Raw genomic sequence first — 13,974 nt, 5'->3', positions numbered from 1 at the left:
TTTGTCTGGTTTGGTCAGATTTTATTTTTGAAGTTGTTGAATTTGTTACTGGTCTGTTTTTAGGGTCTTTTTTATCACCTAAAACCTATCTTTTATTATTCTCTGGTGTCTGTAAACTTTCTTCAATTTTAGGTGGGTTTTTTAAGCACTGCTGGATGCCTGCCATTATTGGGAAAAAGGAAAGAGGAAAATCATGTTTTTCTTGGATTTTTTTATAAGCCAAATGTGAAAGAAAGTTCCACACCTCTGGATCAGATATGTCTGCGGATATGATCCAGGGTGCAAATTGGTACACCTCATTCCAAAATTTAAGCTTTCCTCTTTTGCAATTTTTAATCCCCTAGATTTAAGTAGAGTTTTAAGAGAACAAGCTTTTTTTGCCGACCAATATAGCCACTGAAAAAAATTGGGCAGGAGGGGAGGAGGGATCCCACTATGTAGCCCTGGCTGACCTGGAACTTGGTTGTAAACGAAGCTGACCTTGAACCCACAGATCTCCACCTGCCTCTGCCTCCCAAGTGCTGGGATTAAAGGCATGCGCCACCACGCCTGGCACATTTCTTTTTTTAAAATATTTTATTTTTTTTTTTTAATTTTATGTGTATGCGTGTATTGCCTGCGTGTGGTTAAGTGCACCCGTGTCATGCAATGTCCTCGGAAGACAGAAGAGTGGGTCTCCTGGAACTGGAGTTACAGATGGTTGTTAGCTGCCATGTGGGCGCTGGGATTCGAACCTGGGTTTTCTGGAAGAACAGCCAGTGTTCTTAACCGCTGAACCATCTCTCTAGCTCCAATCACTCACATTTCTAACACAAACAGAAGGTTTCCTTGTTCTTCTAAGTTCAGGAAGATAGAAGTTAAAAGCTGAGCTTAAGAGGAACACAGAACTTTCTAGTATGGTGGGTGTCATCTGTATCTCTATAGGTCACCAGGTTTAGAGGCCAAGTGCTGACTTGTTACAATGTGGAGCAATGTTTAGATATTTGATTCCTATCAAAACACAGAGTTAGAACTTGTATGTGATGTTTCCATATGTTGAGATTTTTTCATACCAAGGTTGAGATTTTTCAGAGCTGGGCTGAGACCTTGACTTATTTTTATTTTATTTTTCGGTCTTTGAAACAGGGTATCCCTGTGGCCCCAGCTGTCCTGGAACTCACTCTGTAGACCAGGCTGGCCTTGAACTCACAGAGATCCGCCTGCCTCTGCCTCCCAAGCGCTGGGACCACAGGCATGCACCGCCATGCCAGGCGGCCTTGACTTATTTTGAGCGAGGAGGAGGCTCTGCAGACAGGACTTACCTCAGAGATTGCTTGCTGGCCACAAGCTTCATCCTTGTTGATTCAGACAGTTCATGGAGCTATAATGGCTTGTGCCCTTTTCCATCTGTGCCCCCAAAGATGATCTTGACCATATGGAGTTCCCATTCTGGTGGGGAGATAGGCCATAATCGAGCAGACAGAGCATGCTGGGGGTGGGGGTGGGGGAGGGGCAGCAAGAAGCTATCAATAAAGATCACGGCACAGATAGCAAAGAGTGGAGGTAAGTTTATTATAAGGTGGTTGAGGCTTCTCAGAGGGGGAAAGAAATTGACTAGAGACTAGGAGGAGGCCAGGGAGAAGGTGGTGACAGGTGCAAAGGTCCCAAGGAGTGGGTGGATTTGGTGGGGAAGGGCTGGTGTTGTATTGTGGAGGGAGCAAGAGGAAAGTGTAGGAGGTGAGGACTGAGGTGCAGATGATGGCGCCTAGAAAGCCTTTGGGTTTGCGCCCAAGAAGCAGGCCACAAGCAGGTTCGGCAGTGACATCACTTGCTGTATCCTGGAAGGGCCTTTGTGACTGCTACAGAGGGCAGTGAGATAGCCATTGCCATGACCCTTACAAAGGTTGGTGTCTTGGTCTGGGCCAGTAGTTAGCGGTGGTAAGAAGTAGGGATGCCTGGGACAGGCGAGATGGCAGAGTATGAGCAAAGATGCTTGCCACCAAGCCTAATGACCTGAATTCAGTCCTGGGGACTCACATGGTGTAAGGCAAGAACTGTGGGGTTTGGTAGGGAGGAGTCAAAGGTAACACCAGGTTTCATTCCTTAGCCTCTGGAGGGTGGAGAATTGGCTTCTGGGTCTGGAGCAGCTTTGAGAAGGGTTCGCCTAGCCTGCTTGCCACTGGGAAGGCTGTGCAGCCGGAGCCCTCAGGAAAGTGGTGGACTCTGGATTTCTGAGGAGTCTCCTGGCCAGAAGACTCCAAGCTCTGTCAGAACAGACTGGGCTGCTGTGTGGAGTGAGGAAAACACTTCTCTGCTCTCTTCTCCCCTGGCAGAAGGTGCTGAGCCTGGATGCAGCCAACTGACAAGTACACTACTGGTGGAGGACCCCCCGCAGAGGCTGCGGTGGCAGGCCCACCTGGAGTTTACCCACAACCACGATGTGGGGGATCTCACCTGGGACAAGATTGCAGTCTCCCTCCCACGCTCTGAGAAACTCCGTTCCCTAGTGCTGGCTGGCATCCCACATGGCATGAGGCCACAGGTGAGATGGCCACAAGGACAAGGGACACACAGAGGCCTGAGGGTGGCCTGGCCTGTCACAAGAGACACTGAGTGCCAGGTTGCTCCTTCCCCCAGCTGTGGATGCGACTATCTGGAGCACTGCAGAAGAAGAGGAACTCTGAGCTATCCTACCGTGAGATTGTAAAGAACAGCTCCAATGATGAGACTATCACTGCCAAACAGGTGACTTGGGGCAGCCAGCTGGTCAGGAGCTTCCTGGCCAGAGTCCCTGTGCTTTGGCAGGAGGGATGTTGTTGCCTCTGGGAGTGCACCCTCGTTGGGCTCCTTGGCCAGGTGGGCATCCCTCTTAAGAATGTGATCCTGGAGCAAACTTGCTCCCTTTTGGGTCCTTCAGGGCTGCAGGGAGAATTGTCCACAGCCCCCAGTGTGTGCAAGGACATGGAAGAGATAGGCTCCACATTAGGAGCAGCAGGAGATTTAGTACAGACCCAAGCCAGAGGTGCTCATTCAGGTTGTGCAGGAGAATCCCAGGTGGCTGGTGTGGGATCTAATCCTGAAGGAGGGGGACCAGAGGGAATCCCCATTCCTGGAACAGAATCCCTCCTAGAGCTTACCTCTCTCACTGGGTAGGCATTAGTCTAAAGTTGCTTCTCACAAGGTCTTGCGGGGTGGGTGTCTGACAGATCGAGAAGGACCTGCTCCGCACCATGCCCAGCAATGCCTGCTTTGCCAGTGTGAACAGCATTGGGGTGCTTCGCCTGCGCAGAGTCCTCCGAGCACTGGCCTGGCTCTACCCAGAGATTGGCTACTGCCAGGGCACGGGCATGGTGAGAATTCTGGGAGGCAAGTGGTATACCAGGGTCTTGTCTTCTCCAGGCCTTCTGTGGGGTTTGATCTCTTTCCCAGCAGTAAGGATGGGAGGCAGGGGTTGATTTGCAAGTCCCCAAGGAGGGCCAGGGCAGCTGCCTCTCTTAAGGGCTCCTCCCTACCAGCCTGAGGAACTGTGCCTTCAGGAGGCAATCCCCAAGTGCCTTTCATGTGTGGTCATGTTGTCCCAGAGGGGCACCTTTTCAGACTCACTTGAGTACTTTGGTAGAAGCCCTGTGTCCTCTCTGTCCAGGTGGCTGCCTGCCTCCTTCTGTTCCTGGAGGAGGAGGATGCCTTCTGGATGATGTGTGCAGTTATCGAGGACCTGCTCCCTGCCTCCTACTTCAGCACCACCCTACTGGGTGTCCAGACTGACCAGCGGGTCCTTCGTCACTTGATTGTCCAGTACCTACCTCGCTTGGACAAGCTGCTCCAGGAGCACGACATCGGTGAGGCCTGGCAACCACCCTCTCCCAGGGCCCAAGGATCCATGGATACCAGCGCCAAGTCTCTGCTCTGAGGCTTTTGGACAGTAGAGGGCTGATGGCTAGACTATAGACAGATGCCCACAGGGTCTATGTTGTTCTTGTCCTCTGATGGTTTCTGACCTCTTCCCTCCCTACTCCCTTCTGCTCTTTGGGAGCTGGTCAGCTCCTGCCCAGTGTGTTTCCACAGGCCACAGCCTGGTCTTTGGTGTCTGTTGGCAGAGCTGTCTCTAATCACACTGCACTGGTTCCTCACGGCCTTCGCCAGCGTGGTACACATCAAACTGCTGCTGCGCATCTGGGACCTGTTTTTCTACGAGGGCTCCCTGGTGCTGTTCCAAACCACGCTGGGCATGCTGCGCCTTAAGGTGTGCAGAGCCTTTTACCCCTCTCCCCCCATCTCGGCCACCTAGCTTCCAGACCAAGAACAGGAGAGCATGTGCCAAGTACAGCAGCCCTGGTGCTCACCTCTAGGGGAATATTACACTAGTCTGAGCTTCATCACGATGTTGCTTGAGCCTTAATCCCTGCTGAGAGAAGCCCTTGAGTGTGGGCTGGGAATACTGAAGGGCATAGGTCTCTGAGAATGGAGCTAGCATCACCCCTTACCCTTCCACTACTCAGGAGGAGGAGCTGATCCAGTCAGAGAACTCGGCCTCCATCTTCAACACACTGTCGGACATCCCAGCACAGATGGAGGATGCTGAGCTGCTGCTGGAAGAGGCCATGCGGCTGGCTGGTTCCCTCACTGATGTGGCTGTGGAGACCCAGCGTCGCAAGCACCTGGCCTACCTCATTGCAGACCAGGGCCAGCTCCTCGGGACCAGTGCCCCCACCAACCTCTCTCAGGTGGGCTGAGTGGGCAGCCTCTATCTCAGCCTACAGCAAGGAAGCCCAGAGTGAGGGACTGTGGGGAACACACTGGCCCTTCCCTGCCATGCTGCCCTCCACACCACTTCAACTCAGCACCAGTGCCCAGAATGACCCAGTTAGACCCTCAGACCACCACTAAGGGGTGACCCAGGCTTCCTAATGACCTGCATCATCCGCTGTTCTGATCTCAGCCTCAGACTATTAGAGCTGCCCTGGCAAAAATGAGACCTAGCAGGCTGTCTTCTTCCTCATTGGCCACCTTGACCACTGCTGACCAGCTCTCTTTTCTTCACTTACAGGTTGTGCGGCGCAGGACCCAACGGAGGAAGTCTGCCATCACCTCCCTGCTCTTTGGTGAGCACCAGTATGGGTTTTCGCTGGCTCTCCTGAGGCTGGGCAGGGCCGTTACTGTGACTCTGCCTCCTAGGGGAGGATGACCTGGAGGCCCTCAAGGCCAAGAACATCAAGCAGACAGAACTGGTGGCTGACCTACGTGAAGCCATCTTGCGTGTGGCCCGCCATTTCCAGTGCACAGACCCCAAGAACTGTAATGTGGTGAGTGACAGACTGCCCAGGCCTGACTTGGGACTCCTTTTCCTCGACCATTGCTGGTACTGAGGCTTCTCCTTCATCGTGGACCTTTTCTCTCTGGCAGGAGCTGACCCCCGACTACAGCATGGAGAGCCACCAGCGGGACCATGAGAACTATGTGGCATGTTTGCGCAGTCACCGGCGCAGGGCCAAGGCCCTGCTGGACTTTGAGCGGCATGACGATGATGAGCTAGGCTTCCGCAAAAATGACATCATCACGGTGTGTGGGGCCTGGCACACAGGCCCACTGCTTCCTGCTCCCCACCTGTCCTCTACCAAGAACTGCTGCTGGAAACTCTGGGTCTCAGCCAGAGGGTGCTGAGGATGTCAGGCCATGTCAGGCACTGAGCCCTGTCCTGTCCCTCTCGTGCAGATCATCTCTCAGAAGGACGAGCACTGCTGGGTGGGTGAGCTGAACGGCCTGAGAGGTGAGGGCCTTTGTCTGCTGAGGGCTGGCAAAGAAGAGGGGCACCTTTGCTACACCCTGCTGCCCTGGGGAGCTGGGCTTTCCTCGGCCTAATACACCACGTTTGCTGGTTCTGTGTGGTCCAGGGAGCCCTTTATTCTTGGGCCTTGGGGAGAAGGGTTGGGATAGCTATGCTGCTCCTCACATGGCTGCTTCTCCCACAGGCTGGTTTCCAGCCAAGTTTGTGGAGGTCCTGGATGAGCGGAGCAAAGAGGTAAGAGGGTGAAGAGGGTGGAGCTGCTCCTGCCCCAGCCCCCGGCGAGGGAGCACCCTCCTACCAGGTCCATATCCCAAGTGAGCCCTGGCTTGTGGCAGCAGCCAGGATGACAGGAGGGTGGCTGGCTGCAAGGATCAGGCTGGGGCCTCTCAAACACCTTACCCCCATCAGTACTCCATTGCCGGGGACGATTCTGTGACAGAAGGAGTTACAGACCTTGTGCGAGGGACCCTCTGCCCGGCCCTCAAGGCCCTGTTTGAACACGGACTGAAGAAGCCATCCTTGCTTGGAGGGCCCTGCCACCCCTGGCTGTTTATCGAAGAGGTAACGTCATTGCTGGCCCCAGTACTCTCCCATCCCTTACAGGTACCCATGGTGCTCACCCCAGTCCTTCCTTCCCCTGGCCCTGCAGAGGGGGTGGAGGGAGCTTGTAGGATGGTGGTTTGTGCTCACTGTCCCTGTCGCCACACTCACAGTGTCCTGTTCATCACAGGCTGCGGGCCGGGAGGTTGAAAGAGACTTTGATTCTGTGTACTCCCGCCTGGTGCTCTGTAAGACATACAGGTAGCCAGCATGTCTGCCTCCTGCCAGGTCCCTGTGCAGGGAGGGCATGGGGACAGGCTGCTGGTACAGGGAGGGTATGCCCAGTGCCTGGCACAGTAGGCGGTGTTGGCACTATTATTCTTGCAGGTTGGATGAAGATGGCAAAGTCCTGACCCCCGAGGAGCTGCTGTACCGGGTAAGTGGGTTACTCTGCCAGCCCCTCAATCTCTCTGGCCAGCCAGTGGGCACCTGAGTGACAGCATGCCCTCCCCAGGCTGTGCAGTCTGTGAATGTGACCCATGATGCAGCACACGCACAAATGGACGTTAAACTCCGCTCCCTGATCTGTGTGGGGCTCAAGTAAGTATAGAGAAGTGGGGGAGCTTCAAATGGGACCCCTGTAGGGCAGAGCCAGAGGGGGGTCCTTAAGTATTCTGGACCCACTCAAGTTCTGACCTTCCTTATGGAGGGCACCCAGGAACTGCTGGAAGGATTGCAGGTTGGGGTCCCCTTGGGCCACAGCCCCCAACCTCTGGCCTTGTCCCCAGTGAGCAGGTACTGCACCTGTGGCTGGAGGTGCTCTGCTCTAGCCTGCCCACTGTGGAGAAGTGGTACCAGCCCTGGTCCTTTCTGCGAAGCCCTGGCTGGGTCCAGATCAAGTGTGAGCTCCGGTGAGTGGGCATTTCTACAGGGCCTGGTGGTAGTAAAGGCCAGTGGGTGGGTAGAATGGCCTGGCTGACCAGAGACTGTTCCTTGGCCCCTAGCGTCCTCTGCTGCTTTGCCTTCAGCCTCTCCCAGGATTGGGAGCTCCCTGCAAAGAGAGAGGTGCGTGTATGGCTTGGTTGGTCCCTGGCGCTGGCTTTTTCCAGGTCTGTGGCGGGGTCTGTGTTGGAGTAACCTGTGTGGTTCCAGGAGTGGCCCCTACTCTTGACTGGGCCCTTCTGTGCACAGGAAGAGAAGCAGCCACTGAAGGAGGGTGTTCAGGACATGCTGGTGAAGCACCACCTTTTCAGCTGGGACATAGATGGATGACGCTCCTGCTAGCTGCTCACTGGTTCCCAGGCTTCCCACAAGCCATTGGATGCCTGGCAGGCCCCTTCCTCCAATAGAAAGAGAAGGTGGAGCCCTGGCCAACCTCAGGCCTGCTCTGGACTGTCTGAGGTGGCCCAGGCCTTGCCTAATGACAGTGTCTGGGGAATGAGACACTCCAGAGCCCATCCAGGGGGTCATGATCAGGATTCAGGCCTTCCCACTCCAGGCACCCACAACTGGCAGGAGCAGAAGGTGGGGACTACCCCTGTCTCTCCTTAATGCAGGCTGGAGAGCACCATGCCTGAGTCCTTAAGGAAGCTCTGGGTGCCAGCCATCTAGTTGTACTAACCAGAAACCTCGGAAGCGGAGCGACATTGGTGTGACTCCAGCTCTGTAGAACTTTGCTCAGGAAGGGGGTTGGTTTAAGGCAGTTAAGGCTTCTTGACTAAGATCTTTGATTTGTAAATAAACTTTGTGAGAACACCTCTCCTCTTCAGCCACAGTCACAGCTCTACCAAGTGTGTCCCTTCTGGAATGGTCTGGCTCCTGGACCCTTGCTGAATGCTTCTCCCAAGTAGGAGTGATGGGACTTGGGCTTTGGGTCACTGTGTGGCCCTAGATTGCTGGTATGAACAGCAGCCCCGGGGCCCCAGCCATGGATGGAAGATGATTGACTGACAAGTCAGTGTTTTTATTTTAAAAAGTTCACACAGCTTCCCCACCTTTGTCCCAGCACTGGTTTTTGGCAACTCCATCCCTACTCCCTATTGCATCGGAACAAGGCTGATGGTGGGCACGAGGTGGCCACAGCTGCCAAGCCCCTCTGTCCCAGGTCCATGTTGGCTACAGCGAGGAAATGGGATGGAATGTGGGTGGGCAGAGCGCTCCTGGGGGGTTAGACCAGGAAGCCTCTCTGCCCTTGTGGCACAAAGGAGCCGGAAAGCAGGGCAGGTGGAGTGTAGGCCATGGCCAGTGTCTACATGTCAAACACACGTGAGGGGTGGGCCTGGGCAGCTGCATGCCCGACTGGGCACTGGACTGTGTGGCACGTAGCTCAGGGTGACCCTGTATCAAGCCCCCAGTAGCCACAGGCCTTCGGCATGTGAAAGCTGGTGGAGGTAGCCATACCCATCTCCCACCCCCAAAAATATAGATATGTATGTTGGTATATAATATAGAGGTATATACACTTGTACAGATGACTTTTGCCACCAACCGCTAAATGGTTACACTATACCAACACATTAAAATGGCAGACTGTCCCTCTTCCCCTGCTTTGGAAGCTAGGGACTGGCTGACAGGGAATGAAGGCCCGCCTAGCTTCCCTCACAGTAAAGGAGTTGGGGAGAGAAGAAAGGTGGGTAGGCCCTGACCCCACCTGAGCCAAACTGCAGCCAGATGTGCACCTCTGACCTCAGAAAAGGAGGTCAAATTGAACTGGCCCTGGCTCTCGTCAGCCTTCCAAAACCCCAGCATGGGGCCCAGAGTTGTTACTTAACAGCTTATGTCTCCTGTCCTAGGTGAGCCAGGGGTAGGGTCCTTCTGCTCCAGCGTCCTGGGACTCTGATTGTCAAGACTCAATCCTCAATCACAGGGCGTGCATGCTGGCTATGGTTCTATGGCTCCCCAACTTCAGGCCCTTCCACAGTCCCTCTCTTGAGCTGGAGGGCTACAAGCAGGAATCCCAGTGCAGCTGCAGATCATGGCCATCAAGGAAGTCCGTGGAGAAGAGGCTGGGGGCTGCAGTGCTGAGGGGAGCCAGGCTGAGCACAGGGCCACCAGATGACAGCTCCAGCCAGTCCATGCTGTCTAGGTGGCCGTCAGCCAGGTCCAGGCCCATACCACTGCTGGGCTCAGGAGCAAAGTGCAATTCTGAGGTGTCCATGGGTGATGGGGGGTGGTCCAGGATGGCAGAGCTGCTCAGCATCTGGCTGTGGAGGTCGTCTATGAGGGAAAGGGGCTCTGGCCCCTCGTGCCCACTCGTCAGCAGGGGCAGCCCTGTGCTGCTCTCCAGGAAGTCCTCCAGACGCCCTGGAAGGGCAGGAGAGCCTGGTGGAGGTGGGGCAGCCTGGGGGAGCTCAGTGGAAGGCAAGGGTTGTGCTGTTAGCGAGGACCCACAGGCTGCTGCTGAGGGTGACTTTTCCTTCCCTGGTAGTGACGGTGGTTCCTTGAAATCTGCTGAAATTTCTGCCAATAGAGACAGTAAATGGGGTCAGAAATCAAGTCTGAATATGCAGACAATGACGGCTGTCCTAGTACCTCAGACCACAGAAGAAAATCACACAGGTACAGAAATTAGACATCAACATCTAAAATGTGGCTGGGGTGGAGGCTCAGTGGTACAGTGCTGGCCTAGCATGCTTGAGTCCTGGGTTCAAATCCTCAGCAGTACATACCAAAAAACCTGAACCCCTGGACATCAAGGATACTGCCAAAGAATGGAACTATTTCCGATCATGTATTTGATAAGGGATACATACATCCAGAATATGTACTTCCCCAAAGATCATCCAGAAGTGGCCAAAATGAAAAGGTGCCGCACACCACCACTCATTAGGGAAATGCAACTTAGAAAACAGAAAAGGCCTGAGGGTGTACAGATCAGCAGTGGAGCATACAATAAGTAGGACGGTGGGTTTGATTCCCAGCACCAAAATGGTGCTGATGAGGATGTGGTAAAGCTGGAACCAGTGTGCATGGTTAGGATGGGGGTGGGGAATTAAAATGATGGATGCAGCTTTAGAAACAGGAGGGACTGGTTCCTCAAAAATAAAAGTACAAGATGAGCCAGCACTCTCACTTCTGGGTATCTAGCCAAAAGAATTAAGAGCAAGGTTTTAAAGTCACGCATGACAGCAACATTCACAACAGCAAGAAGGTAGAGTCAACCCAGGTAGACCAGCACTGTAGGAGTCCACCTACAAGACGGCCCCAGAGTGGTCAAAATCAGATCAGACAGGGCTGTGCAGAGGAGTTATCTAAGGGGTCCACTTTCAGTTTCGGAAGGTGAAAATGTTCTAGAGGTGGATGGCACGACCCTGAATGTACCTAACGAACCCCATCCTATGTTGAAAAATAGAGGAGCGACGTTTTATTATATACTCTACCATAATAATTCTACACAAACCAAGCTTGTGCTTGGTTTCACCCTCCAGGTCCTGGATGATTTGGCCTACCCCATGGAGCTGTTGCCCTGCCTATTCCTTTCAAGCACCCCTTTCTGGTACCCTCATGGGCCCTCTGGGGATGGGCGGCACTCTAAAACTTCCCTTTCTCGGCCATCTCTTAAATGCTAGAGTTTAGTGGTTGCCTCTCCTTTCCCAAACATCTCCTGCCCCTACGTGGCTTATTCTGGACACAACCCCCCTACACACTACAGCAAATGACCCTGGGGCATGCCAGCACTCTGCTCTAGGCTCCCTGCACTCTACCTGGAGCCAGGCTCCCTTGTGATCTGGCTGTGACCTTCATGCTTTTCTGCCTTGTCTCACTCTACTGCCCCAGCACAGACATCTGGGCCCCCACACTGATATCCTCCTGGGGGTTGCCGCAGAACCTGCGCCCCCAGGACTTCCCTGTGAACTGTCCCACTGTTGGGCTGTTCATGTGTGCAGTTTCTCTCCCTGCGCTCTACAGGGCAATGTCATGTTCACCATAACGTCCCAGGGGCTGTGGTGGTCCTCTAGATGACTGCCTGCCCCAGTCTTCAAGATGGTGGTGTCTCAGTCACTGCTGTAGCCATAGCAGGACTTGTGGCAGTCATTAAAACATGTGACTAGGAGAAAGGGTGGCATCTGGGGACAGGGCTTTACCTCCACTCTGAATAAGAATATCAAACAGGTCATCCATCTGCTGGCTTGAGGAGCCATTTTCCTGTGGGACAGAAACAGAAAAGCACATGAAAACCTAGAACAGGTGCCCACCTGGCCTGAGCCTAGGTCCTTCCCCCAACCCAAGCGAGCAGCCACACTGCTGTCTAAGCTTGGACTTGGCGGCCCAGCTTGCTGTACTATCCCCAGACCCTGGTGCGGTGCTTCTGCCCTGTAATGGCTGCTCCCCAGACTTCTTCACCACAGACCTGCTGCTGCAGCCTCTCACCCCCTGTGGGACTGGGCCATGTCCACCACCTTTAAAAAAACTTTCTGTTAATGTGTTTGTTTATTGTGTGTGGGCAGATGTGTGCGTGCCATGGAATACATGTGGAGGTCAGTGGACAGCCAGTAGTAGTCGGTTCTCTTTTCACCATGTAAGTCCTAGGGATCAAACTCAGGTTTTGAGGCTTGGTGGCAAGTGCCTTTCTTTACCTGCTATCTTGCCAGCCCCATCACCCTTTTTACCTGCTGCTTGGGCTGCTGGGTCATGGTCTCCTCATAGCCTGGTGGCTCCTTCTTCGGTAGAGAAGTGGGGGATGCAAATGGAGGCTGTGGCGGGTGCTCCAAGTCCATCTGGGCAGGTGGGCCAGGGGCTGGAGAGCCAGGCTGGGACAAGGGCTGGATGAGAGAAAGGGAGAAGCAGTGGTTGGTGGGGGGAGGGCAGCAGGGCACAGAGGGCCTCCCTCCTTGCCCACAGGGACAGCTTTGCCAGCTGAGGGGCTTTTGGGAGCTTTTAGGGAGCCACCGGGGAAGAAGGGATACAGGTCTGTGAGGTCTGAGACAGTGGTAACTGACCTCAAGGAGCAGATTCCCGAGTGTGACGCCACAGCCTCCCCAGGACAGAAACCTCCCTTATACCTGCTCAGGATTTAACACCTCCACCCATGTGCCACCCGTGTCCCCTTCAGCTACCTTCTGGGGACTCCCACTGGGCAGGCCAGGGCCATCTGCACTCTTATTGGTCACACTGAGGACGAGATGTGTCCCTGTAGAGTCAGTGACCAGGGTAGGAGGGATGACTCTCTTGAGGAGGCTCGTTCCCTGTGGGCCCAGGAGCAGTTGGGGGCTGGGGGTGAGATCTGGCTCAGGTAGCCCGGCTTCCTGCTTTATCACCATGGCTGGGGGCCCAGGGGCTGGGGCCTGAGTGTCTCCATGGTTGGCAGTGGGAATCACCAGGCCAGGGCCAAAGGGGTGAGTGGAGCTCTGGAGCTGGCAGGTCAGCTGGCAGCTGGAGAGGCCACTTTCCTGCTTCACAGGGGTGCTGGCTGCAGCTGAGGCCTGAGGGTCTCCGTGGTTGGTAGTGGGGACCACCAGGCCAGGGCCAAAGGGGTGAGTGGATCCCTGGGGCTGGCAGGTCAACTGGCAGCTGGAGAAGTTGCTTTCCTGCTTTACAGGGGTGCTGGCTGGAGCTGGGCCCGGGACTGGCTGCTGGGCCCGTTTCTCCTGCTCCAGCTGTAGCCGGAGCAGCTCCACAAGCTGCTGCTTCTGCCGGAGCATGCGGGTCAACTCCTCGATCTGCTTGTCCTTCTCCTGCAGCATCTGGTCCTTGTCCAGCCCCTCCAGCTCAGCCCGTACACCAGGGCTCAGGCAGCAGGGCACAGCACGGGCACCCTCTTCCTTCACAAGGATCTGTAGTGGGGAGGCCTGCAGGGTGAGCTGTGTCAGCGGCGATGTCACCATTTCACCAAAGGTGTCCCCAGGTGTGGAATTCTCGTCACCCGTGCTGAGCAGTGAGCGCTCAGAGGGGGTGGGAGACACAGGGGGTGTGGAGCCCGTGCTGCCAAACTTCACCACGCCATTGCTGCTCACTGTGGCAACCACCACCTCGGCTGGGGCCAGGCCTGCTGCTACAAGAGCTGACCCTGTGCTCAGCCGGGCCGCAGGGAAGGCGACCACTACCTCACCAGCCTTGGACAGGAGAGAGGTTGTGGCAGGGGCCTTGGCAACTCCTGGAGCCGGGCTGACTTGGTCTTGGTAGGTGCGCAGGCGCTCAATCAGTTCTGTCTTGGTGCCGGAGACAGGCAGCGACCGCAACTTCAGCTCCTGCTTCAGCTCTGCCACCTGCAGGGATTGAGAACAACCAAGGGGCTGAGGGCCGGATAAAGGGAACTGGGCCAGGCAGCAGGACAAGCTGTGGAAGGTGAGCAGTGTGCAAGTTAGGCCTTCTTCAGAACTCTGCATCCCACGGGCCACTTCAGATGACTCCCTGAGTCCTCCAACAGCCTTCTAGGGTGAGGTGCCCCTTGCCTAGAAACGTCTCCCCTAAAGTCCTCTCCTCTAGCCCCAGGCTAGTGCCTGGAGCTCAATTATTAAATCACTGGTTAGACCAGATTCCACATTGGATGGGGAAACTGAGCTCACAGAATAAAACCACCCTGAGGTTACAGAGTTACTGAATGGTCAGGACAGGACCTAAGTCCCACTGGAGTCCATCAATTTAAGACCCTCACGAACACAATCTTTCTGGGATCCAAGTTGGGATGAAGCCTTGCCAGAGGACAGGCTTTGGCCCATTATATCTGACTG

The 13,974-nt window shown here is 54.9% G+C and overlaps 2 protein-coding genes across 5 annotated transcripts in view; one reads left to right on the top strand and one right to left on the bottom strand.

Annotated features, from left to right (window-relative positions):
- Sgsm3 (small G protein signaling modulator 3) overlaps positions 1 to 8,708 on the top strand; it is a gene marked incomplete in the record, with an annotated part of 42,905 nt that extends 34,197 nt beyond the window's left edge. The window contains 18 exon segments of the mRNA XM_008833173.3: positions 2,313 to 2,521; positions 2,617 to 2,724; positions 3,186 to 3,329; positions 3,623 to 3,818; positions 4,077 to 4,222; positions 4,479 to 4,703; positions 5,027 to 5,081; positions 5,155 to 5,282; positions 5,383 to 5,538; positions 5,692 to 5,746; positions 5,949 to 5,998; positions 6,173 to 6,325; positions 6,495 to 6,565; positions 6,692 to 6,740; positions 6,819 to 6,904; positions 7,093 to 7,215; positions 7,309 to 7,369; positions 7,496 to 8,708. Coding sequence (XP_008831395.2) covers positions 2,313 to 2,521; positions 2,617 to 2,724; positions 3,186 to 3,329; positions 3,623 to 3,818; positions 4,077 to 4,222; positions 4,479 to 4,703; positions 5,027 to 5,081; positions 5,155 to 5,282; positions 5,383 to 5,538; positions 5,692 to 5,746; positions 5,949 to 5,998; positions 6,173 to 6,325; positions 6,495 to 6,565; positions 6,692 to 6,740; positions 6,819 to 6,904; positions 7,093 to 7,215; positions 7,309 to 7,369; positions 7,496 to 7,576 — 2,096 coding nt within the window.
- Positions 8,327 to 13,974, bottom strand: part of Mrtfa (myocardin related transcription factor A) — a 104,201-nt gene continuing 98,553 nt past the window's right edge. For all 4 annotated transcript variants that reach the window (XM_029563535.1, XM_008833166.3, XM_029563534.1 and 1 more), the window contains 4 exons: positions 12,361 to 13,509; positions 11,914 to 12,066; positions 11,389 to 11,449; positions 8,327 to 9,763 (listed from right to left, as the gene is read on the bottom strand). In XM_029563535.1, the coding sequence (XP_029419395.1) occupies positions 9,246 to 9,763; positions 11,389 to 11,449; positions 11,914 to 12,066; positions 12,361 to 13,509 (1,881 nt within the window). In that variant the 3' untranslated portion in view covers positions 8,327 to 9,245. The remainder of the gene's footprint in view (positions 9,764 to 11,388; positions 11,450 to 11,913; positions 12,067 to 12,360; positions 13,510 to 13,974) is intronic.

Source organism: Nannospalax galili, unplaced genomic scaffold (genome assembly GCF_000622305.1).
Source record: "Nannospalax galili isolate Female #2095 unplaced genomic scaffold, S.galili_v1.0 scaffold696, whole genome shotgun sequence".
Taxonomy (NCBI): Eukaryota; Metazoa; Chordata; class Mammalia; order Rodentia; family Spalacidae; genus Nannospalax; species Nannospalax galili.
This window is presented reverse-complemented; position numbering and strand designations above follow the sequence as displayed.